The 23,292-nt window shown below is 52.9% G+C and overlaps 1 protein-coding gene across 2 annotated transcripts in view; it reads right to left on the bottom strand.

The window, feature by feature from the left end:
- The window catches only part of CD101 (CD101 molecule), a 16,075-nt gene extending 3,715 nt beyond the window's left edge, over positions 1-12,360 (bottom strand). For both annotated transcript variants that reach the window (XM_008631552.2, XM_017731475.1), the window contains exons 1-6: positions 12,184-12,360; positions 10,873-11,250; positions 9,623-10,039; positions 6,572-6,955; positions 5,424-5,807; positions 4,087-4,488 (exon numbers count right to left, since the gene is read on the bottom strand). In XM_008631552.2, coding sequence (XP_008629774.1) covers positions 4,087-4,488; positions 5,424-5,807; positions 6,572-6,955; positions 9,623-10,039; positions 10,873-11,250; positions 12,184-12,235 — 2,017 coding nt within the window. In that variant the 5' untranslated portion in view covers positions 12,236-12,360. The remainder of the gene's footprint in view (positions 1-4,086; positions 4,489-5,423; positions 5,808-6,571; positions 6,956-9,622; positions 10,040-10,872; positions 11,251-12,183) is intronic.
- Positions 12,361-23,292: the final 10,932 nt, after the last annotated feature.

The following is a 23,292-nucleotide window of genomic DNA, read 5'->3' as shown; positions in this document are numbered from 1 at the left end:
GGGGACTGAGGCAACCATTGTGTTGGAGCTTGGAGGCAAAGCCTCTGTCTGAAGCAAATGTGTCTGTCTACCACTGCTTCCATCAGCAGGCTCACACATATGTGACAAAACCCACCCACGCCTTTGGAGACTGTGAACAAGTGTCTTTTATCGCAGAGAAGACTACAGAGCCCATGTGGGTTTCACTAACAGTTGCCATCTCAGGTGTTTGCTGTGGTTATTAATCCAAAACCACGTGACAGAGTCCTGCACACCTCTGTGTTCACACCCAGTGATGGTTCAGAGCTGTGCAGTTGAGGAGAGTGGAACTGTAGTGCTGCCTGCGGCTCTGCCCTCCGCCAGCAGGCACTGCTGGTCCTGCTGTGTCTGTGCTGCTCCTGGTTTGAGGGACCCTCTTCCCACAGCACATCACCTGTTGTTGGAACCTCTCCTCCAGCAGTGAAAAGGCTGCAAATCCGTATCTTTAAAGGTGTTCCAACTACCTGCATTTCTCCTCCACCCCCCCCTCCACTCTGAGACCCCACCTCTGTTAGATGAAGTCAGCAATCAGGGGAGGGAGTACACACAGGTATCCGCCCTTGGGTAGGCAGAAATAACTCAGGAGACACCATCACGGTTTTAAGGGACTGTAGCCTGAGTTTCCATTCTTAGCACTTTCCTTGCACATGAGCTGAGCAGCAGGACACCCTCTGCCACAGAGGCTGGGGACAACTGAGCTCCCTTAAGCTCAGCCCCTGGGTGCTGGTTTGGGGACAGGCAACAGAGGACACACTGAGATGGTCCCTCAGAATGTCCCAGACCCCCAGCCTTGGCCACAGGCTCAGGAGGGCACTCTCCTCCACAGCACCTTCCCAAGGGATGTGATGGCAGCAGGTTGTGGAGAGGGCTTTGGGACAGGAGGGAGCTGTGGCTTCTCCCACAGGGGCTGAGGGGGAAGAGGGACACTGCAGGGGAAAGCTTGCATATTTCCCCTTCCTTCAAGCATTTCTTCTCAAAACTCAAGCAATCCACTTCAGAGGCCTTCGCTGCCTCTCTTGAGACTGGTCAAAGCAAAATATCCCAGCCAATGGCTCTCTACATCCCTGTAAGGCCTCTGCCTCTATGTCAAATCTGCCAACAAAATCTCCGTGCTTATGCTGTTTTTTGTACCCCATTGCTCTTCCTCCTTTGTCAACCACATTTTCACCAAAAGGTTGACAGTTCCCTCCTCAGAGGGACTTGCACAAGACCCAGTATCCACTTATTGCCTCACTTCAGTGGTTTGGATTTCCACAGCAACACTCACGAGGATGTCTGGGAGGTGGATGCTTCCAAGGGATCAAAGTGCTGACCTGCATTTCACAGTGCACATTTGCTGCTCTGAAGAAACAGGTATGGGCAAAAAGCAGAAGAGAAGGGACAGCAGTCACCCTAATTAGGACACTGTGCAAATTCATCAGATCCACCACAAAAATCACACAGACTTGAGCACACCTGGGAACTAGATGGAAGTTGATGTCTTAAACTGCAGTATGTAAAACCATACCCATCCCAGAGCTGGCTCTATGGAAGCACAAATCTTCGGAGGGGCACACTGGAGGTACTCAAAAGCCATCTGGAGATGGCTCTGGGCAGCCTGCTCTAGGTGGCCCTGCTTGCACAGGGAGTTGGACCAGGTGACTTCCAGAGGTCCCTGCCAATCTCCACCATCCTATGTTTCTGTGACAGGTGAACTGATCACACTGGAAAAAATAAGACACTTAATTTTTAACTTCATCTGCTCCGTACCGAGGATACCACTCAGCCAGTCAGTGAACTGCCAGGGGACGAGGGGCAGGTAGGGTCTTGCTTGAGCACGGCCTGGCCTGACATGTGCTGGGGCAGAAAATGCTCCAGAGAAGGAAAAGCTACTGGAGTGCAGAGAGGAGGCACAGGAACCACTGCTTTGAGCACTTCATTTTGATGAGTAGAATTGCGGTTACACTCTCAGAGATCACCTCAAGAGGAAGCAGAGCACTTGCTGCAAAGCCCCTTTGTTTTAGCTCCAGATCTCCTCTCTCTGCTGCTAAAGATCAATTACCAAAAAGGCAGAGCAGCTGCCTGCCTCTGCCTTTCTCACATAAAGCCATGGTGCTGTTTTCCCTTTCATTTTCAATTTAATTAACCAAGCCAAGCATCTTGCTGCCCATCTCCCTGTGACCCGTGCCTGCTGATGCTTTGTTTTCTGCCTGGCCCAGTAGCAGTGGAGCAGGCAGAAGGGCATGGCCCATGTGGGCTGCTGGCCTGAGGGACACGAGGTGAAAAAACCCCTGCAGCTCACTCCAGTGTGAGGGAAGCCACAGCAGGCAGCTGCACTGATAGGTTCATGAAACAATAATGATGAGACCCCACCCAAGAAATTGGAAATGGAGAAGATCTGTCCTCCTTCCCCGCCTGTTATAATCTTTCATGGGTGTCCCCCCCATCTGAAGATGATCCATAGACCACAGCAGCATGTGAACTCCTAAAGTACCGACTGACATCAAGTAGTAAACAAAGTGCTGAAGCAAAAAGTCAAAAACTCCAGTATCTCAGCAGGCTTCAGCTATGAGGTTCTACATGAGAAGAAGTAGGCTGGTGATTTTCATGATTTGCAGCTTCATTTTCTGCAGCTTCGCCTCACCCTATTGCTTCCTGAGTCATCTCCCTCCCCAGACTTCTCTACCTTCCCAAACATCCTTCACTGGCTCGTGCTGCCTTTCTGAGAGAGATGGCACTAGAGCCAGCAGCAACCTCCCCCTGTGCATCACCCTCTCCCAGCTCCCACCCTCTTTACAGTGTCTCAGTATCCAACAACAGCTGCAATACGTTTGGAGCCAAATGTTGTAGTCTCTTGCTGCTACCATCTCCTCTGTGTAGATGCTCTGCAGTTACACCTGCTCATCCTAATGCCATTTACACTAGAGATGTGTGCTCAGAGATGCTGATTATCGTCACCCCTCGCCTCAGTGCTACCCTGCCCCAGCTGGCTGGAGCTCAGGTGTCACACAGAGCATCCCAGCAGTCAGCTCCACAGGGGTGAGGAAAGAGTAGCAGTGGAACAGGAGAGAGCACCAGAGCAAAGGGCCCAGACAGGGAAGGAAATATATTCACTTACGGCACAGCAAACCCATCAGTTAAAAAACATGAAAAATGCATAATTTCAGTTCACTGGGTTGTGATTCCAAAAATCCAAGGATTTTAGAGGAAGGAGCACTTGATGCATGAAAAAAAGAGCGAGAACTCTCCTTGGCTGGCAGAACAGACACGAGGGCAAAAAAAAAATAAACCAACCCATATTCTCACACCTGCCTCCACAGGCTCAGAGGCTTTGGCCAGGACAAACCTTGCAGTCCCGGCAGCAGCCCCAGCTGTGAGCAGGGCACACTGACACCCTGGTGCTGCCAGGGGCAGGAAGCAGGATGGCCGGGGGGCTGAGGTCTGTTTGCAACATCTCTCTTCCATAAGAGGACGAGGCTCCCATCGGGATGCTGGCAGGAGGGAGGGCAGCACAGACCCTGCCTGCAGGGGTGGCCATAAAAGGGAACCCTGGGCTGGGCTGCCCAGCCCTGCCTGGCAGGAGATACCTCCCCACGGAGTCCCTGGCACCCCGACGCTCAGTGCTGGCTCCCAGCCCGGCAGAGAGCCCTGGTGCTTTCTCAGAAAAACCTTGACTATTCTGGTCAGGAAACACAGCCATATCCCAGCATCAGCTTCAGGGGCTGGTCTCTCTCTGCCTCCCAGAGCCCACATCATGGGGTGCACCTTGCACCCCTAACATTCAGCTGGGCTTCTTGGGGGGCACTCCTTCTTTCCAGAAACCAGGCTTAAAATCCTAGTGGCAAGGCTGATCCCTGTATGCTTGGCATGATCTGCAAACAAATAGGTATTGCCACTTGCCAACACCAAATTTGCCTGCAAGGTTTTGTCAGGTGCTGAGGAAGCAACAGAACAGGCAGCACCATCTCCTTCAGCCCTGGGAGATGACCCTGCTGGGGATACCCCAGACATCAGTGGCCCTGGTTGCCCTGGGTCATGTTTGATGGATTTAAAGTTGCAGGAGAGACCTCTGCTGAAGGCTCTGCTCACCTGGCAGCACCACCTTTATCCCCACGACATTGGACCTGGTGCTGGCTGCTGGCTGCCCCAGGGGCAGGGTGTTCCTCCTCCAGACCTCCACCTCACACTGGTATGCCCCCCCAGGGGCAGGCAAGGCACTGTGGATGTGCAGCCTGAAGGAGGTGTCAGCCTTCGACAGCTGGGCTTTCCCCTGGAAGTGTGGCTGCGCAGTCCCCCAGACCACAGTGCCGCTGGGAACGACCCGGACCAGCTCGTGGAAGGGACCGGCGGGGCTGGGCTGGAAAAGCCACCGCACAGACGCTGGCACCTTCTCCAGGGTGTAGCCGGCGTTCACGTGGCAGAAGAGTTCAAAACTCTGCCCGTATCTGATGGTGGCAATTCGGCTCCTCAGCGTGGCATGCAGACCGAGACCTGCTCGGGAGGAGAGAGCCCTTGGTGTCGGGACAGAAGTCCTGCCCTGTGCCACCTCACTGCCACCCTTCTCACACAGCCCTGTCACCACTGCCCCAGGCACTGCAGGGCCGTGGCACCAGCAGTGCTGCTGCTCCTCTGCCACTGCCACTCTCCACTTAGTTGCACTGTGCTCTGCCAGCCCCATGCAGCCCCTGGCCCTCTCCTATCTCACACTTCCCCGCCCCCAGTTTCCCAGAAAACCCTCAGTACCCTCTCATCCAAGTTCCCCCGTGCCACACCAGAGGAGCCAGGGATCCTCCGCTGATGCTGCTGTCCTGTTTGCTGCTTCCCTCCACCCTCCACAAAAGCTGAACAATTCCTGTGGCCTGACTGGTGCTCTCAGGCACCCAGCCCAGCAACAAGAAAGTAAAACCACATTAAATGACAGCCAAAAGCTGCCTCTCCATAAAGGCAGCCAAGAAGAAAGGATGTGGGCACTGCACACTGTGGAGATTAGCAGCTCTGCACTCAGACAAGAGGGCAGGAGAAGCAGTCAGAGGCCAGCACACCAGGATTGTATCTCTGACAAACACCACCAGACAACTCATCAAGTAGCTTTGTTGAACTTAATTACTGTGAGTAATTGTGCTTCTAGAACAGTTATTTTGTATTTCAGCTTAAGGCAACAGAAAGACCTGCCGAGCAAGATAGTGCCCGTCAGGTCTCTCAGCATTTCAGCTGTTGTCTCCCACTGGTCTCTCCCAAAACATCCCATGGATGACTCTAGCATCCTGCTAGAAATGGGGAAGCCATGCAGGGCCAAGTGATCAGCCCTAGGTCACCCTGCAGCAACAGCAGAGCTCAGTGCACAGCAGGCCCATTTCCTACTGAGATGCATCCACCCACTCCTCCATCACTGCCTCCAGCCCAGAAATAGGGGTGGCTGAACTTACCCATGGAGCTGACCGTCACTGCTGCCTCCCCCTTCTCTGTCCAGTTCCAGCCTCGGGGCCACTGCGTTGCTTCACACCTGTACTGCCCACCATCATCCTCGTCCAGCGTGCTGGGGATCACCAGGGTGAAAGTGCCAGAGGTGTCCTTCTCCAGCCGAAGGCTCCCCCGAGTCTGGCCATCCTGGTAGGCACTGCCCAGGCTCAGGGTGCCATCCTGCTCCATGGCGGCCACCAGCACCCTGTGCCCTGGGTGCTGCGGTAGCAGGTGCCACCACTGCACGGACACGGGGCCGGTGGCTCCCTGCACCTCACAGTGGAGGATCAGCGAGTCTCCCACTGTGATCCGTGGGGTGCTGGTGGACACAGACAGGCGCATGTGGCTCTCTGCAAACAACAGTTACCACGTTGGGGGGGGGATGTTGTGCTCCTTAGGAAAAGCCAGAGGTACTGCAGCATTAAATGGAACTGCTGGATAAGTCTTGACATTGGGAAAGGAAAGGAGTTGGGGAATTGTCTGAAATTTTCAACCGGCCTTTTCCTGTAAGTTTGGAGAAGGCTTTGTGGCTGTGGTTTTTTGTTTTGGTTTGGGTTTTTTCTGTTCAATGTCTTTCTTGGGACATTGATATATAAAGAATTAGTTAAGAAACAGAGTCCCAGCTACATCAGAACAACCATTATCTAGCTATGACAAGGAAACCAAGAGCCTCCTACAAACTTTTCTTAGAGTGGTTTCTCACAAATCATCCGTCCAAGGCAGGGAGAGTACCCTGATGGAAGTGGCAATGATCCTCCTCCCGAGACATACCTGCTCTGCTGGGTTTTCCTGTGATTTTCAGACGTAGCAACAGATGTTGCCCAGTTTTCAGCGTCAAAGACACAGGAGGACTCAGACTCCTCAGAATTCCATCTAAGTTTTGCCCCAAAACTTACTGTGAAGAGACTGAGCTAAAGGTTTACACTTCGTTGACAGCTACTGTGTCTGTCAGGCTAATACTTGCTAAAGCAAATGCTTTTCCCATTATGTATCAAAAACTTTGGCATATTTGCACTCTTGCTGCCCCTGTCAAGATCAGGGCAGACCTAAAGCATTCCCCACTCAAGGATCCTGCAGACAGTACCCAGAAGAGCAGCTGTTAGGATTTACTCACCTACTGGCTTCACGTTGACTTGTATGCCTGATGACACATTGGTCTGGATGCTGTATGAGTCTCCAGGAGTCTTCATTTCTGACACAGAGCACTGGTAAGTACCCTTGTCCTTCAGCCCCACCTCAGAGATGGTGAAGACATAAACTGTATTGCTCTGCTTGAATCCTCGGAGCTGCCCCAGCTTGGCTCTCTCCTTGTATTCTTCCTCCCAAATAAATACCCCATGGTGGTCAACCATGGCCACTTCCACACTGTTGAGGAGCCAAAGCACTTTAAAGTGTCTGCTGCTGCTCTTTGGGGCTCCCACCACACAATTTAGCTGCAAGGTGTCCCCTTCAGAAAGGGAGCGTTCAGCAGCAGCGATGTCCACGGAGAGGTCTCTGCCTGTGGGCAATCAAAAACAAGGAGGGTGATGGGTGGCCCTGCTTCCTTCCTCCCTGGCAGCACCAGCAGCCTTTCAGAGGGCAACAGGAGGGAATTCTCTGTTGAAACGTTTTCTTTCATGAGAAAAGTGATCAGGATGGAAAACTTTGCCCCTGAGGAGAGGGTTGCCAGCTCCAGGCACTAAGCAGCAGTCACAGGTGGAGGAAGTGCCAGAGCCCTGGGGAGCTGGGTTCCCCCCTTAAGAACAGCTAAACCCAACAGAGCAGAGCATTCACTGGGACAGCCTTGGGCCACAGCCACCCCCTGCTCAGCTCAGGCATCTGAACTGAGGGCTGCCCTAACTCAGAGGCATCAGCTTTTGCAGGTGCTGCTCTGGAGCTCCTGGAGCTGTTTTACCTCATGGAACACCTACCCTGTAAGCCAAAAAGGGGAACAAAGGGGTTTTATCACAGTGGTGGTTTTAACTCTGCTGCATGTGGTGGAAAAAGGTGCATGAAGGGCTGGCTTGTCTGAGTCTGCTGTGGCTGGTCCTGCGTGCTGCAGCTCCCAGTGGCTCCTGTGGGTTGTGGGCAAGAGATGCTCTCCAAGCTGGAGAGGCTTTGGGTTAAGTTCCTACAGAAAGCAGAAATGTCAAGACTTGTCACAGCATGGGGAGGTAGGAAGGAAGCAAGATGAGGTGGATCCTACCCCCCATACCAGTTAGCAGTAGATGCTGAGCAAAGAGGGCAGTGACAGGGGGAACCTAAAGTCATCTTCCCCTTGGCAGACCCTCTTGGGCAGTCAGCTGTGTCTGAGGTAAGGACCCCATCTCTGCATCCCATGACACCATTCACCTCCCTCGCTGGGCAGTCAAAGCCCCTGGTTCCTGGCATCAGCCTGGCTGGACAGTGGCTGAAAGCAGGAGACACTCTGGGTACCCCAAAACCCTGTGCCATGACCCCACAAGCACTGGCATGGCCAAAAACCTGGAGGTAGGACTGAGCCCCGATTCCTTGGCTCATACCACTCTGTCTCCCTGGGTCACTGCGGAGCCCCCTGAGTCTCGAAACAAGGGAAAGGTTACATGCTTTGGAAGTAAAACAGAGCAGCTCCCAGACCACAACTGGAAGGGCTAAAATAGTTTATTGAAAGCAGAGTACCCTGTGAATTTAAACACTGGTTCATAAACAGTTTGCAAACAGGAATCCCAGCTGCTGCAGATATGTGTGGCATTCCTAAATATTTGCTGGAGAGTTTATAGAAACCAATGGAGCAGTTAGCCATGGTCAGAGTGGTCACTGGCTCTCGGTGTGATGGGGTGCTCAGCCCTGCAGCCTGGGCTCCGCCACTGGGTGCTGGAGGAAGAAACCAGCCCTGCAGATTTGAGGGCTTGCACGCCCACTGCTGTCCCTCCATGGCAGTACCAGCAGCCCCAATACTGCCACCATAATGCCCTCTCACCACCGTCACTCCCTTCTACCTTTAACAGTTACCACAGGGCAAATTCTAAATTCTGACAAGGTTTCTCTATTTCTAAACCATCCCGAGGCACTGATGCCTGAAGCCACACACTTCCAATCATGACAAGCCCTCTCCAACAAGTGGATGCAAGGAAGTGCATTGACTGCCATTGCTCCCCAAGCAGCAGCAGGCTTGGAAAGCCTTTGCTGCAAACAGTGCACAATGAGGGGAATAAAGCTCTGCCAGTCAGACAGGTTCCAGGAAACAGATTCTGACAAGAGAACACACTTCACTCCCCCTCCTCCTGATACCTTGCTCCCCTGAGCCACATAGGGAGTGCTTAGTTCTCACCCATTTGTTTCTTTGGTTTCCTGCTCTGACTCACCAGCCTCCCACGAGACATCAGTTCCCCTTACTGCCCCAGCTCTGCTCTGTAGCCTCCTCCACCCGCCCTGAGGTGTGGGGACAGGGTACACCACCTCCACAGGCAGGCTCTCAGTGGGAGACTTGCTCCCATTTCACTGCACACTATGTTAAAGGACACCAGCTAGCCACAGCCTTGTCTTGGCTGCTTCGAGGTAAAGCGTACCTCGAAGTACGGGGGGAAGAGCAGAGGGAAGTATGGGGGAAGAGCAGAGGGAGGGACCACAGCCAGCAAAGGCTTGTGGCAGGGTGCTCAGAGGAATGGCCTGATAAACAGCAGCACCAGTTGCTCTGGAAACGAGCGGGCTGGTGGCAGCAGGGACAGACAAGCCACCCCCAACAAGAGCCACGCAGCAGCACATGCAGTCCACCCCCGTGTCGCTCCGTGCCTGTGGCTGAGGCACAGTGACAAGCAGCTGACTGGGGTGCACTTTATTAAGGCCACGAGAGCCTCGAGGCAGTGTAAACAACACTGTTTGCCAAACACTGGAGTTTAGCACTGCCAAGGAGCCAGCCTGCTGCAGGCACACACTGCACCCTCTGCTAACACCTCGCATGGTCTGTGAGGTTGTGCTTGCTGCTGGCGTTGGAGATTTGGCTGCATGAACAGCCAAAGCATGAAGCACCAAGAGCTCGTAAGTCAGGGACTGCCATGGCCCTGAGCCCAGCCCAGCCCACCCCCTCAGTGCCCAGCGTGTCCCTGGGCTGCAGCAGAGGCAGGTGAAGGGGCACTGAAATCTGCTGTTGTAGAGCCTTGAACGCACAAGGGAGCTGGAGCCGACATGTGAGTTTGCAAGGCCTTACCCTGGCTCACAACTGCCAGTGAAGTCCTCTCTGTTTGCTTGCGGGAGATGTCCTTCCACGTCTCATCAGGATCCTCAATCCACTCAGCTGCCTCGCAGTACAGCTGCCCCTGGTCGGATGGCTCCACTCCCCTGATAAAGAGCTTGTACGTGGTGTTCCCAACCTTGTTCAGCCCCACACTGCCCTCCAGAAACCTCTGCTCATAAGAGGGACCTGGCTTCAGGATGAAGTCCTTGGAGAGGGTGAGGACCTCCTTGGCGCGGTGGTCTCCTGCTCCCTGAAGAAGGAACCAGCCAACTGAGAGATGGGTGTGCTGGTCAGTGGACGTGGACACCTCACAGGTGAGCTCCACCGCATCCCCTTCGGAGAGGGTGAGGGCCTGAGGAGCCATGGAAGCCAGGAGCGTGTCTGCAATCACTGAGCATGGGGGAGAAACAGAAAACCATGGAATATCCTGATTTGAAAGGGACCCACAAGAGTCACTGAGTCCAGCTCCTGTCCCTGCATAGGACAACTCCCAAGAAACTGCGACCAGGGCCTAAGGGATCCAACAGCATAGGAGAAATACCTTCTGTAGCTGACTGACAAGGCTTCCAGCCGCTTATGTTGAGGTGTGAAGTGACTAAAACCTCAGCAAACACGAAAACAGAGAATCTCTTTGCAGTGCCATCTTCAGTCAAACTACAGCCAGTATTAATTAAGCAATGCCAAGGAGATTAAAATCCATCCCCCCGCTATCCCAAATGTAGACTGGTGCAACACCGAGATACAGGAGAAAACAGGGCTGAACACCAAGTGGAAGTACCATACCACCGTGTAGACTTGGTGGGCTCACAGTAGGGCCTTTCCCTCTGTCTCTCCACCCCATTGCCTTCCCTCCCCAGCGGTCTGCAAGAGCTGCTACCTCCTTCCATCTGTGAGTATCCCACTTGGGACAATTCCCAAACCCTGACCTGAGAAGACAACAACAGTTAATGCGCAGAGCCTGGAAACTCCTGCCTTCCTAAGTGCTCAGCTCTGACATGCTGTGTCTGTGTCAGGAGCTGAAGTCAGGCCATGGGAGAGCAGAGGCCTCCTTTCCCTTCCCTTGCCCTGGCTGGGAGGCAATAACCAGAGAATATGCAAGGGGATATCTGGACATACCTACCTCAGCCCCATTAATTGCCCCTTTCCCCAGCTGTCCCTCTGACAGACGACCACTTCTGTAGAAACCTGCCCCACAGGGAGCATGGCTCTCATTCAGGACCCACCTGAGAGGCTGGTCTTGGCGCTGTAGCTGCCGAAGTACCTCTCGTCGGTGTTGGGCGTGTGGCACTCGTACTCGCCGGCGTCGCGCTCCTGCAGCTCGGTGATGTGCAGCAGGACGGCGTCCCCCTGCAGCCGCTCCACGAAGATGCCCCGGCTGCGCACGCGCTGCGTGTAGATGGCGTAGGGGAAGGAGGGGTCCACGGTGCTGACGATCTGCACCTCCCGCTCGGGGGCCGAGGGCAGGTAGATGGACCACTGGAAGTTCTGCTCCGCCGGGCCCTGGTAGCCGCTCACCTTGCACCACAGGGTGACGTGGGACCCCCTCACGCGGTAGAGAGGCCCCTTCTGGACAGTCACTGCCCGCTGGCTAGTGGTCAGACCTGTCAGCACGCACGGTGTTTGTAGGGGTACAATCACAAGAACAAGTCGTGTAACAACAGAGCCCTGAGCTTTCTTGTCTCCTGCCACACTGGGGGTCACACGACAGAGACCAGAGCATCATGGCGAGAGGGCTGCCAAGCCCGTTCGTGCCTGAAGAGCCTCTCTCAACCAGCAGCAACCAGGCTGAGATCACTGGAGGAAGCTTGTGGTGTGTTAAAATTAAGAGGGCTAAGCTCTCAGGTCCTGCACAAACTGGGGGGGAAAGGGAGCAGGGGTGCAGAGCTGATCACTGCCAGAGTAGGACATGCAACGCAGAAGCTGAGGGACATGGGACAGGGGAGGTCAGCAGCAGGCTGCCTGCTTCAGGGATGCTCCATAGGCAGAAACGGAGGAAGACACAGGAGAGGGGGTCAGCAAGAGCTCCTCTGAAGGCAGGGGGCACCAGGAAGCATCAAGAGCCCCCCTCCATTTCTGCTTGCAGAGGGTCTGGGGATTGCCACCCACAGACCCTCCCCTTCTGCATAGCTCCCAGTGGTGACACTCGCTCTGTCTGGTGCTCAGCATGCACACCAAGCAGATTGCCCACAGGACACAGGCCTGAGTCAAAAAACCAACCGTGATGCCCAGGGAAGAGAGCTGGTGACAGCACTGCCTAGGAAACCTTCAGAAATTCCTTCCCAGTGGAAAGGGAGCAAGGTAACACCCTCCACACCCCAATCAGCCACTCAACGAGGATGTGCGCATCCCCTCACCAAAAACCCTCCTAGGCTTTGGGCTCTCGTTTTGGAGTGGAAACACAGTGCAAAAGGAGCACATGCTGATGCACCTCTTCCCATGGCCACTGAGCCAGACCAGCACTGGCTGAGCCCCCTGTGCTCTGCTTTCCCCACAACACTTCCAAGAAAGCTCCAGCCACTGTGCAGGGCACTCACCCAGGAGGAAGAGAAAGAGGAAGGCAGCTGCCAGGCACCGTGCCAGGCCCATGGCAATCCGCTGTGCGTGGATCCTCTCCTCTCCCAGAGGGGTGGTGGTAGGTTCTGCCGGGCGATGGCGACAGCCGCCCCGCTACTTAGAAAGTTGCTGGGAGGAAACTGTCTGTCGGTGGTGGTTTCCTCTGCTTAGAATGGCAGAGAGAAGTTACGGAGCAGGGTGCAAAGTAACACCCTCTGGGAGGTGACAGCCAGCACCCTGTCCCCAGGCCAGCTGGGCAAGTGTGACGATGCCCAAAGCCCCTCTGCCACTGTGTCTGTGCCAGAAGCCCACCTGTGGGTGCCTACTGGCTGTGGCTTTGCTGTCCAACAGCAGCTCATGGGCTAAACCTCTGTATCACTCCTCCCACTTTATTGCATGGAGTAGCTTGCTCCCTGCTAACAGCAAGGAGGGGGCAAGGGGCTGGATTCCAGGGAGGGATGGAAGCACATTTCTAGGGCTGAAGCTTCCTGCAGCTATTTATTTCCCATGGCTGCAGGCAGCAGCATGAGGCCTTAGGTACAGGCTGGGGTGGCCTGTAGTGCGCCTTGAAGATGGCTGATCAAGCTCTGCCTCAGGGTGCAGTGGGGCATCCCAAGTGGGGTGTCTCTCCCACAGCACTCCCACCACCCCATCCACTACATGGGTCAGGAGAATCGTAACAGCCACTCCAGCTGGCTTGTTGGTTCTTGAAGGATCACCACAGAATCTCCAGGAGTTGGCCAAGAACTCTATCCTGTATGCACATCCCGTGGGCAGGCACATGGATGTGGGAGATCCTGGCCCAGCACTCCTTGCAGGAGCAATGAAATCACAGGGAGCTGCACTGGAAGACCGAGGTCAGGAGGCTCCAGCACAGTCCCAGGGGCTCTGGCACATTCCCAGAGATAAGTGCTGTGGCTGCATTGCCTGAGACATGCTGCTGCTCCTGCTGGCAGGTGCCAGGGGTTTCCTGGGACATGGTGGGAGGCTGATAGGGGCATATCCTGGAGAGGCAAAACCCAGTCTCTGAGGCATGTAGCCAAAACTCTAGAGATGGGCTCAGGGACATTCTCTGAAATTATTTGGGCTTTTTGGTTTGGGGTTTTTTTTTGGGGTGGGGTTGTTTTCTTTGTTTTGGGGTTGTCGGGCTTTTTTTCCCCAGGTGGCACAAGTATTTATCCCTGAGCCATGCTGCTCCTGACACTGCCAGCGGGATTGACTGAATGACTTAATTAGCTCAGGGATAACAACCCAAAACAAACATGAGGTTCCTCCTTTCCCCATTTATAAAACCAACTCATACGACAGCCTGAGAGGCTGGGAGGTGGAGGCAGAGGCCCCTTGCTGCAAGGCTTGACCCTCCATCAGCCGGCTCCTCATCAGCTCCCACAGCACCACACAGCTCTCCAGAAAGCCAAATCCAGGGGGATAGGCTGTGGCAACAGGCAGAGGTCCCTGTAGGATCCCACCTGTACCCTGAGGAGGGCCGGTGCCCTGTGGCAGCAGGACACAGCCATGCACAGAGAGAGCCATAGCTTGTGGTAGGCTAACGTTCCCTGCTGCAGGATGAAACCTTCCCATTTCAGAAGGAAAGGGACGGAGAGGTTTGCTTTCCAAGAGCAACCCACTCCCAGCAGTGCCCTGGGGGATCATCCTGTTGACAGTAAGCCAACCCACTTACCATTTTGGAGGACGGAAAAGCATCAAAAGCATGTCTGCTACAGTGACAGAGTAAATGGAAAGGAAACTTGGAGTTCAACCTCAGTGAGCTTCCAACAGTCAGTGTGCAGATAAACACACACTCGGGGACAGTTTAACTCCAAGCTTGCAACTCTAATGATGCATGAGTCGCTGTTCACATTTGCAGTAGAGAAACTGGGGAGAATAGGATTGCCTGGCCCAGCCCTATCCCTGGCAATAATGATGCTCCATGGACAAAACCAACAGCTCCCTCTTCCTGGGACTGCACAGTCTAAAACTCACTCTCTTCCTCCCTGGGAAATCAATGCAACCAGACATACAGCAGGGAAGAGTGAAGGAAGGGGATCGGAGAATTCTTCACAAAGACAGCACTGCCATTAGAAGCTGCATCAGTGACTCCAAATCCATGGGGAGAAAAATTCCCTTGCCCTATTTTTCTGGGGATGACACCAGACAGGAAATGACAAGGAAATATGCTTCTTGAATAGCACAGAGGGTCCCTGTCTGTACCTACATGGAGCAAAGAACTTGCCTCCTCTGAGCCAGGAGGTACATGTGCCCAGGCACCCCACTTGGTGAAGTGCTGCAGAGGCCCATAGGGACTAAACACTCCCGGCTTCTAGCCCCTGGAACAGCCTGGCTGCTGCCAGCACCATAGCAGGGCCACCTGTCAGCACACTCCAGCAGGGTATCACCATCTCCCACTCCAGAGCATAAAGCTGGAGATTGGGTTGCCCACACCTCTAGCTTTGCCTTTCACACTGGTGATGACCACCTTTAATTGCATGCCTTCATACCTGTTCTCCTTCCTCCTGCCTCTCCCTGGATCCCTTCGAATGCATCCTTTTTGGATGCTGCTCAGACACTTTGGGTCAAAGCTTTCCAGAAAAACGGCACCAAAAATGCAGCATGGGAAGTTTTACCAAGCCCAGTGCAGCCAGGGTGGAGGCTCTGCCTAAAAGAGCAGAGCAGCCATCAGCAACATCCACAGTGACTTGGAAACCTCCTGGCTAGACAAGTGCTGACGCTCACCTTACACACTGCAGTGAGCCTGGGGAGAGATGGGAATAAGGCACAGGGTAGAAATGCTGCGGAGGAAGTTGGTGAGGATGAAGGAGGTGACCCAGTAATCAGTGTTGGGTTTTAGGGGGGAAGAGTCTGTTGAGAACCAAAAGCTATTAGGCAAACACGGGAATGGTTGCAACCCAGATCCCTGTCAGGCTATGTGGCTCCCATGAGTTCCCTCACCCCGTTTGGGCTCCTGGGGTTAGGGAATCTGTGGTTTCCTGAGCCTGTAGCCATCACATTCGTTGCTGGTTTCCACTGAAAAGTCACAGCAAACACCACCATCCAAAGGAAATCAGACCTCAAACCATGTCACCGGCAAATCCAGATTTGTACAAGTTGCTTGCTCTGTGAGGAAACAAAGCCCAGCTCATAAAAGGGAGGGTTTCCCCATGAGCTTTTGTCATTGCCATGCAATATCCCAGGTGAAAGCAAACTGCCCTGGGAGAGGTGTGGGTTTCAGGGCCTCTGCTCAGCCCCAAGGCTCTGCCACCTCCTCGCCCCATCCCAGCCAAGCCCTCAGCAATAACCTGCCCATCACATCTCTGCCAGCAGCCTGGGGCTCCCTCAGCACCGGAACAGGTGGCAAAAGGAGCCAGGGACTAATCTGAGGTCCCAGCAGAGAGGCTGAAGAGGAAAAATCCAACACAGGCCTGTCCTTGCAGCCCTCCTGAGCTTGTGCATCATGCCCTGAGGCAGCGTGGGTGGGAGCCCTGCTTCCGAAAGCCTGTTAGGAGGGGAAAGGCAGGGAAAGGCACCTGGTGCCTTCGTGGCTGTAAACACCTCTGTGCCTTGCAAAGAGCAGCTGCACGGAGCTCCCCGCATTTCAGGCTGCTCTTGTGACCAAATGGGGAGGAAGAACACAGCCCAGGGGTGCAGGCTGTAGGCAAGCTCTCCGAAAATGCTGCCTCTGCCTCACAAGTCTCGGGAGCTCTGTCTCCCACCCAGAAATGCCACTGCCGTACACCCACAGTGCCTGGGGAGAGGCAGAAGGACAGGGAGGGATGGAAGCTGCAGCCTTGAAAGCAAGAGGCTGGCGCCAGGCAGGGTGGGGGGGACACGGGGAAGAGCACAGCATTAGCTGGGATAATCTGGCAGTCTTGGGGGACGCGCCAGAAGCCTACAGATAATCAGGGGAGCTGGCGCAACAGACTTTGAAGTCTGCCATCAGGTTTTCTCAGCCCAGCTCAGACATCAAAGGCAGCTGGTTACTGCCCCCAATTACAGAGCAAGCCGGCCTGCTGCCTGGCTTCCCCAAGGCCAGCAGCTCAGCTGTGCTCCCCCGGGCACACTCTCACAGCTAGAAACCTCCTGACGAAGCATAAATGCCCAAATCCCTCTAGCTCCTGCTGGAGGCACGCTCACTTTGCTGGGAGCTCGCCTTGCTGCCACGTGGCTTCCACCTTGGGCTGTCGGAGCCAAGCGAGATCTCGGTGGATGCAGATCTCCCCACACCCAATGTGCTGCAGAGCCAAACTCCTTGTCAGTCCCAGGAAAACCAGAGAGACACAAAAAACAAAGGGGAAGACTAGCAAAGGTGAAGAAAATAACAACCTTTTCTCATGGTGGTGGGAAAGTTTGCTTCCTTTACTCAAATCTTGTGTGGCCTGCATGGGATGTGGCTCCAATGCAGGGCAAGGTCAGGGTCTTCATGAGCAAAACCCCACAGCAGCACAGAAAGGTTGTTGGGTCGGTTTGCACTGAAAAAAACACAATACAGTACAGCAACTGAAAGCAAATAATTAAAAGCACAAACAAAACAATAGAAATTGAAATCGAAGAGCAGAACTGGCCGAGAAGCAGAGAAACACCTGTCTTGTACAATTGCAGCTTCTAAGGACTCTGGCCACGCTCAGCCGAGGATACCCACAACTCTTTTTTGATGAATGGGTGCTTGCTCATATTTGCACCATCATTTCTACTGGAAAAAAGGTCAAAGAAGAGCACAGTTGGCCAGGGCACTGCAGAGACAACCAACCAGAGAAACCAGGAAAGGGGGATGGGTTATTCCTGCTTCACCGCCACAGCAGCAGGCAAAAACACTTGTTCTGAATCTGCTCTGCCAAGGGTACATAAGCAAAGCCTAAACCACATGCCCCAGTCTTGCCCTAGTTAAAAGTGATTTTCCATTTTGTGTGTGTGTTTGCCCTTATTTTCATTTTTTTTAAAACCTTCTACCCATACAAAAGGGCTGAAAACCTCACTCCTCTATAGAGCCATAGTCTTTGTAGTTCGGGCCAGCAGTGCGTTTCTGACGTAAATCTACTGGACATCTCAGCTTTGCTTCAGTCAGTGGAAAGCTGAGAGAGACAACACACTGCTGGAGACCTGGATGGATGCTGCACCAAGGAAGTTAATTCAGCTCCTCCCTGCCAGCTCCTCACAGCACCCCAGAGAGGAGCCAGTGGTGCAGCACCACAGCACAGAGGCCCTGCTCAGCAGCTGCCCTTCCCTGCACCACATCAGGCCATGCTCTGTGGTGCAGCCTGCCCTCCATAAATTCCAGAGATCCCCCTCTGCAGCACACGCAGGGCCTGCTCACGTCACCGTGAAGTCTCCCAGTGCAGCCCCCCTGCCCAGCCCGGCTTCTGTGCAGCACCAGGAGCTGCTCCATGCCGCCCCCGGACCGCTCTGTGCTGGCATTTGAAGCAGCATCAGCATCTTTTACACAAGCAGCATCATGAAAGACTCTTTGAAGCAGAGCAGCAGAGGGATGCGCCTGGTTGTTTCGGTTCCCGATGGACACAGCCAGGGCAGAGGCTGGGGAAGAGAGGAGGGAGGTTAACAGAGGGATAGGAGAGCAATTGCAGTGGGCTGTTGTTCAGGAGGAATTTCTGTGGGGGAATGCAGAACGGTGTTACGTGTTGGGAGAGAAACTAGGTTTTCATATTAAGCTGCTTATTTAGGTCTCTAAGTTATGGAGATTCTACACTTCAAAACTAATTAGATTGACAGAGCTTGGATTCGATTACAGGATTTCCAGAAGCAAGAGGGTTTGAAAAAAATAAAATTAAATAGCTGGCCTGGAAATGCTAGCAAGAGAATTAAACACCCATTGCTGCAACCAATTGTTAAATACATCTAGGCTGGGAAAATGACAACTCCAATTCCCAAAACCCACTACACCAGTAGCTGCAGTAGGGAGGTGCTCTCCTAACCCAGGTGGAATATGCACAAAAACGTGTTTCCCAGTCCTAGAGGTAGGCAGAGGGTTCCAAGGCACTTCAGGAAGCACGTGCCTCTCCAGTGGCAGTGTGTGAATCTGAAAGTGCGTGGATTTTTCTCTGCCCTGCGGCTGCTGCAGTGAGCAGAGCACCCAGGAGTTGTAGGCAGGCAACCGTGGGGCTGGGGCTGAAGACGGAGGGGTTGGAGGGCCCACGGAGCTGCACTGGGGCTGCCAGGGGAAACCCCACCACATAAAACCCCACCATCTACACAGACAGAAAGTCCCATCCTTACCAGCCAGGATACTGAAGTGTTTTCTGCACCAGGGGAGTGGGGCCAGCCCTGCACTGCCAGCAGCATGGGACCATTACACAGTGCTGCTCCTGAAATGACAAAGCAAGGTAGCAATGGCAGAACTGCACTTACAGCTCGCCTACCATCAAAGCCTTTGCTCATCTGCCTGAAAGAACTCCCTCTTTCCCACTCCTCTGAGATCACAGGAGTAGCAGTGGCTTTGCAAGGCCCAACAGCAGAGCTGGAGTGGCCCTTTAAAAAATCCCATAACTGCCAGCTTCAGTTCCTCTTGAAGCTCCTAAAGCATCTTTTCTCTTCAAGTATCCATATGCAGGTGCCCAAAGAAATTCAGCTTGGGGCCTGAGGGGTTGCCAGGGGAACCTTGACTCACAATGTAGTATTAACATGGTGGGCTGGGTGTTTTCAGCAACCAGAGAGCTGTACCTGGCCACACAGCACATGCTCTGGTTCCTATATGTCACCTTTTCACCCTCCTTAGGTTTGGGTAGAGCACTCTGGACAACGCCACCCCACACTGCCCTCACTGTCATACAAGCACCACGAGAGCAGAGCACATTGCAGGTGATACTGAGGCTGTTGCTGCTGGTATCCTCCATTTGCACCACAGAACGGTGTCTTGGCTATCGTCACAGAAAGGCCACGTTATATTTACTCTGAGCCAAACAAATTCCCTTCAAACAAAAGGCAGGAGCTGCAGTGAGCTCCAGGGAAAGCCTGCAGGGTACACTGCTTTGATTAAACAGAGATGGCAGGAGGAGTTGCAAATGTACACACTACATCTCACTTGTTTGTGCTCGGCTTGTCAGTCCCAGTGTGAAAGCAACTCCCCCTTCAATGCTGCCACTGAAGGGCTTGATAAAGGATGTGCTCACTACTGCAACACAGCAGCAGCAGCTATCTTCCTTTTGCCTGACACCTTCCAACTAAGAGAGCCTGCAGAACTCCCCTGCTACTCCCAGGGACTTGGAGAACACCACTCACTGCTGAAATGTGGGTCTCAGTCAAGCTGGGAAGAGGTGACACTCCAGCAACATGCTGCTGCCACAACGGACAGGAGGTAATGGAGGGTTTAAAGACAGCAGTGCCATGCCCAAGGGTCCTGAGAGCTCTCTTGTTAACACTGTACACAGTCGGAGCGAGGAAGGGGAATTTAATGAATAGCAACTTACAAAAGACCTTTATAGACCTTTTCTGAAAAGACCTTTTCTGCATTCATCCATGCAGGGAACTGTAGGAGACAGAAAGAAGAGAGAAAAAAAAAAGATAATGGCACAAGGCAAAGACATCTCAGCACAGACCTGAAAGGCTACAGGAAAAGCCATCAACTTCAAAAGGACCTTAACATCTTATTTCTAATGAAACATATCATTCTACCAGTCTGAGCACTCTGAGCTGAAGGGGCTCTCCCTGGAAAAACCAGAGATGGACATTTCTGAGCTAGAGGAAGAGGCCATGCTGGTCAGCCTGCAGTGATGGGGGCAAGAGGAGAGAGTGGGCAGTGACACAAACCAGGTCTGTCCTGTGTGTAAGGTCTGTCTCTGTGGGAGAAAGCCAAAGCCACAATAAAAGTGGAAAGACACATTATCATTTTTTTACGGGAAGACTCACCTTATGGCAATGATTTTGCTCTAAATACTCCAAGAAACTCAGTCACTTGCTGTTGGCAGAGCTACTAGAGGAGACACCTTCAGAGGGACTGGACACTGTGGATAACACACCAGGGACCTTAGTATGAGGCATGGTTGACTCCAGTAGCCACACAGCAGCAAAGCTGCTTGGCTGAAGTCTAGGAGCCTGCGCATGGATAAAAACCACAGTTAGAGCAGACTGGATTCATCCAGATAACCATCATGCAAGGACTCTTATGCAAAGGCAGAGGTGTTACACAAGTAACAAAATCGAGATCAGAATCCATCCCGGAAGTGTTTTCACGGAGACATAAGCTATGTTTGGAGAGAAACTGAGGACCCATCATCTGTCTGTTGGTTGCATAATGACCACAGCTCCCTGCTGTGGCTTCTTCCCTCCTCCCCAGTCCATCACTAGAGGGAGCTGCCATTACCTCATTTTTCTCAGCCCCTACCTGTCTGCCCAATACTTTTATACAAATGTCTTGCCTAATTCTCATGTCTCGGGTGAGCTGCGCTTTCCTCTACAGCAGCAGCGAGAAACAAGTGCCTTCAGGTTCTTACTCCAAGATACATATCTCGAGTAGCTCAGATAAATTACATTCCTTAATTACCTGTTTCTCAAGTCCAGAGTAGCTATCCTGGGTGTTAACAATGAATCACGTCGTTGTTATCCTGAAAAATGAAAATGTTCAGCACAATGGTTGCTTGTCTGGAACTCCTAGACACTGAGCAGAATTTGTGTTATGATAGCAAGCAGATGGAAAAAGCAGGCTAAACCCATCTTTCTTAGAAAGAAAATCTGTCCCTTCTGCTTTGGCAAAGGGAATATAAATGTCTCTTTGGAGTCATTTCCCCATCAGAAATGCTTACTTTCCTTGCATATTGCCTGGAGTCCTCATGAGGAAAGTGACTACAGAACATTTGCGTGTACGTGCACGGGATGCCAGCCTTGCAGGTGATCTGTGGCGGGCACTGGGCTGGAGTTCTGCAGCCTGAGCTCCCAGCAGATGATTCAAGAACACACCATAACACTGTACCCTCACTCAACTCCAGAGAGACTAGCACAAAAGGCCATCATCCTTTAGATGCAGAGAGACACAGGCAGGAAAAGGCTCCTGAAGGGAAGCATGAAAAACAAGAGATAAGGCAGAGGGAAGAAAACACAGATTAAATCAGCAAACAAGTTTGGGGACAGAAAAAGGATGTACCTGAACACCAAAGGGGAGGTTACAGCTACTGCACTTGCATTCAGAACCTGCATTTGACTGTAACCACACACAGCTTTCATGCATCCAGGCAAATGCTAAGCAGCACGGGTATCTTCCCTGTTTACCACAGTCTAAGTGTCCCAGACACTGCACATCATGCCAGGGCCTTTGTAGAGCTGAAGGCAGCACAGAGGCAACAAGCTACAAAAGCAACACCAGTCCTGTCCTCTCAGACATCTCTGGGTTCCCAGATGCCCAGTAACTGGTAAGTTCACATTGCCAGCTCTGCTGAAGGAGCTCTGCAAGTTCATCCTCCCTTCTCTCTAGCTCCACCCTTTAGGAAACTTTTAGGAACTTAGTGTCTTTGGCACTCCCTACCATCCATTAAGTATGTCAAATCATTGCCAGCATCGTACAAGCAAGGAACCAGAGGGCATAAGCCAGGTTAAGTTGCCAAGGGGAAACAGAACTTTGTGTCTGTCTGTCTGCAGCTTCATCACTCACCTCTGACAATTACAGAGGTGCACCCAAAGTCCGTGGTCTGGTCTAAGGCCCAGCACATGCTGGAGGTTGTAAAGCCCCAGATGAACAAAGTATAATACAATGGTAACTTGCTTTCACAAAGCCTGTATTGCGAAGTCCTGCCTCTCTATCCCTTGGCAGAGGTGGAAGCAGACATGCTCTGATGCTTCTGGCACTTCATGGAATGCAACTCTGCTGCCAGGGAGAGGAGAACAGCTTGTGTCTATGGCAGCTCTTCTGAGGGATCTGGGAATCCACAGAGCCTGGTTTCCTCAATAACCCAAGCATTCCCCTGGAGCTCTCAGGATCAGTCATCTGCTGACCACAGCACAATGCCATTTTCCTCAGTAGCAGAAGGAGACCCCTGGCAAAGGGCTGTCTGACTGAAGGCTACACGTGGCATTTAAGGTGTACTTGCCTGGCACAAGAATGAGCAGTGGCTTTTCCTTCAGTTAGCACATCCCACAGCTTCAGTCAGTCACTGAAAGACTCTCTCTTGAAACACTATCTGTCCTGATACCTGCTGTGCAGACCTCAGCCCCCTGCAATCACACAAGTGTGGGAAGTCCCACAGGAAAGGCTAAAGCCACACATTTCCTCAGAAGATTTGCATGACTGGGCTTCGCCTTCACATGACAAAGAACTGGCAGGTCTTCTCATGCATCCTGTTTGACACCAATCAGCTTCAGCCCACAGAGGGTTTTTGGACCGCCCCTGACCCGAGCAGGGCAGTCAGCCAGAGCCATAGCAGCACCACTAGGCTCTGTCAGAGAAAAAGGACAGCCAAGCGTGTTGCCTGAGCCTGGTGTTATGAAAGCAACTGAACTCTCAGGCTCTGGCACAAAAGTGCTTTTCAGACTACCCCTATGGCAGCAGGCCATACCTCTATCAGCAGGTGGCTGAGCTGAGCCCATGGCAGGTACCAAGATTGTGAGAGACTTGATACTGCCCATCATTCACTGCAACACCCAGGCACTTACTTGCCAATACCCCCTTTCATTTCCAGACGTAAACTTTTCAGCTTTCTTTCTTATGACAAAATCCTAGCACGTTTACAAGAACAGTATTAAGACCCAGGTCATCCCAGGGGGTAGGGAAGGCAAGCAAATTTCATAAAAGCTAACCCAAGCTTACTGTAAGCTGTAACCTGCACAGCTCAAGGTCAAGGACTGCTGTCCCACAGGCACACCACTCCTTGCTGCTGTACAAGTGTGTGTTGGACACCTGCAGCTGGCAGAGGCTCTGCTGAGGGACCATTTATGACATTCCTCTATCTCAGCTGATGGCTCCTGTTGCTTCTTAAGGATTTAGAGCTTGGTGCCACCTTCCAGCTTCCTGCAAGCACAGTCTGCAGAGCACACTTTCCATGTAGAAAGAAGCCAAGGGTACACACTTTGCTGTCACCTGGCCTGCACTGCAACCATCTCAGAGCATACAGCACTCTGAACACAAACTCACCTTGCCAAAGCTCACCTTGGCATCC

This window comes from Corvus brachyrhynchos, unplaced genomic scaffold, assembly GCF_000691975.1.
Source record: "Corvus brachyrhynchos isolate BGI_N302 unplaced genomic scaffold, ASM69197v1 scaffold152, whole genome shotgun sequence".
Lineage (NCBI taxonomy): Eukaryota > Metazoa > Chordata > Aves > Passeriformes > Corvidae > Corvus > Corvus brachyrhynchos.
The sequence above is the reverse complement of the archived record's forward strand: the minus strand, read 5'-3'. Positions and strand labels throughout refer to the sequence as shown.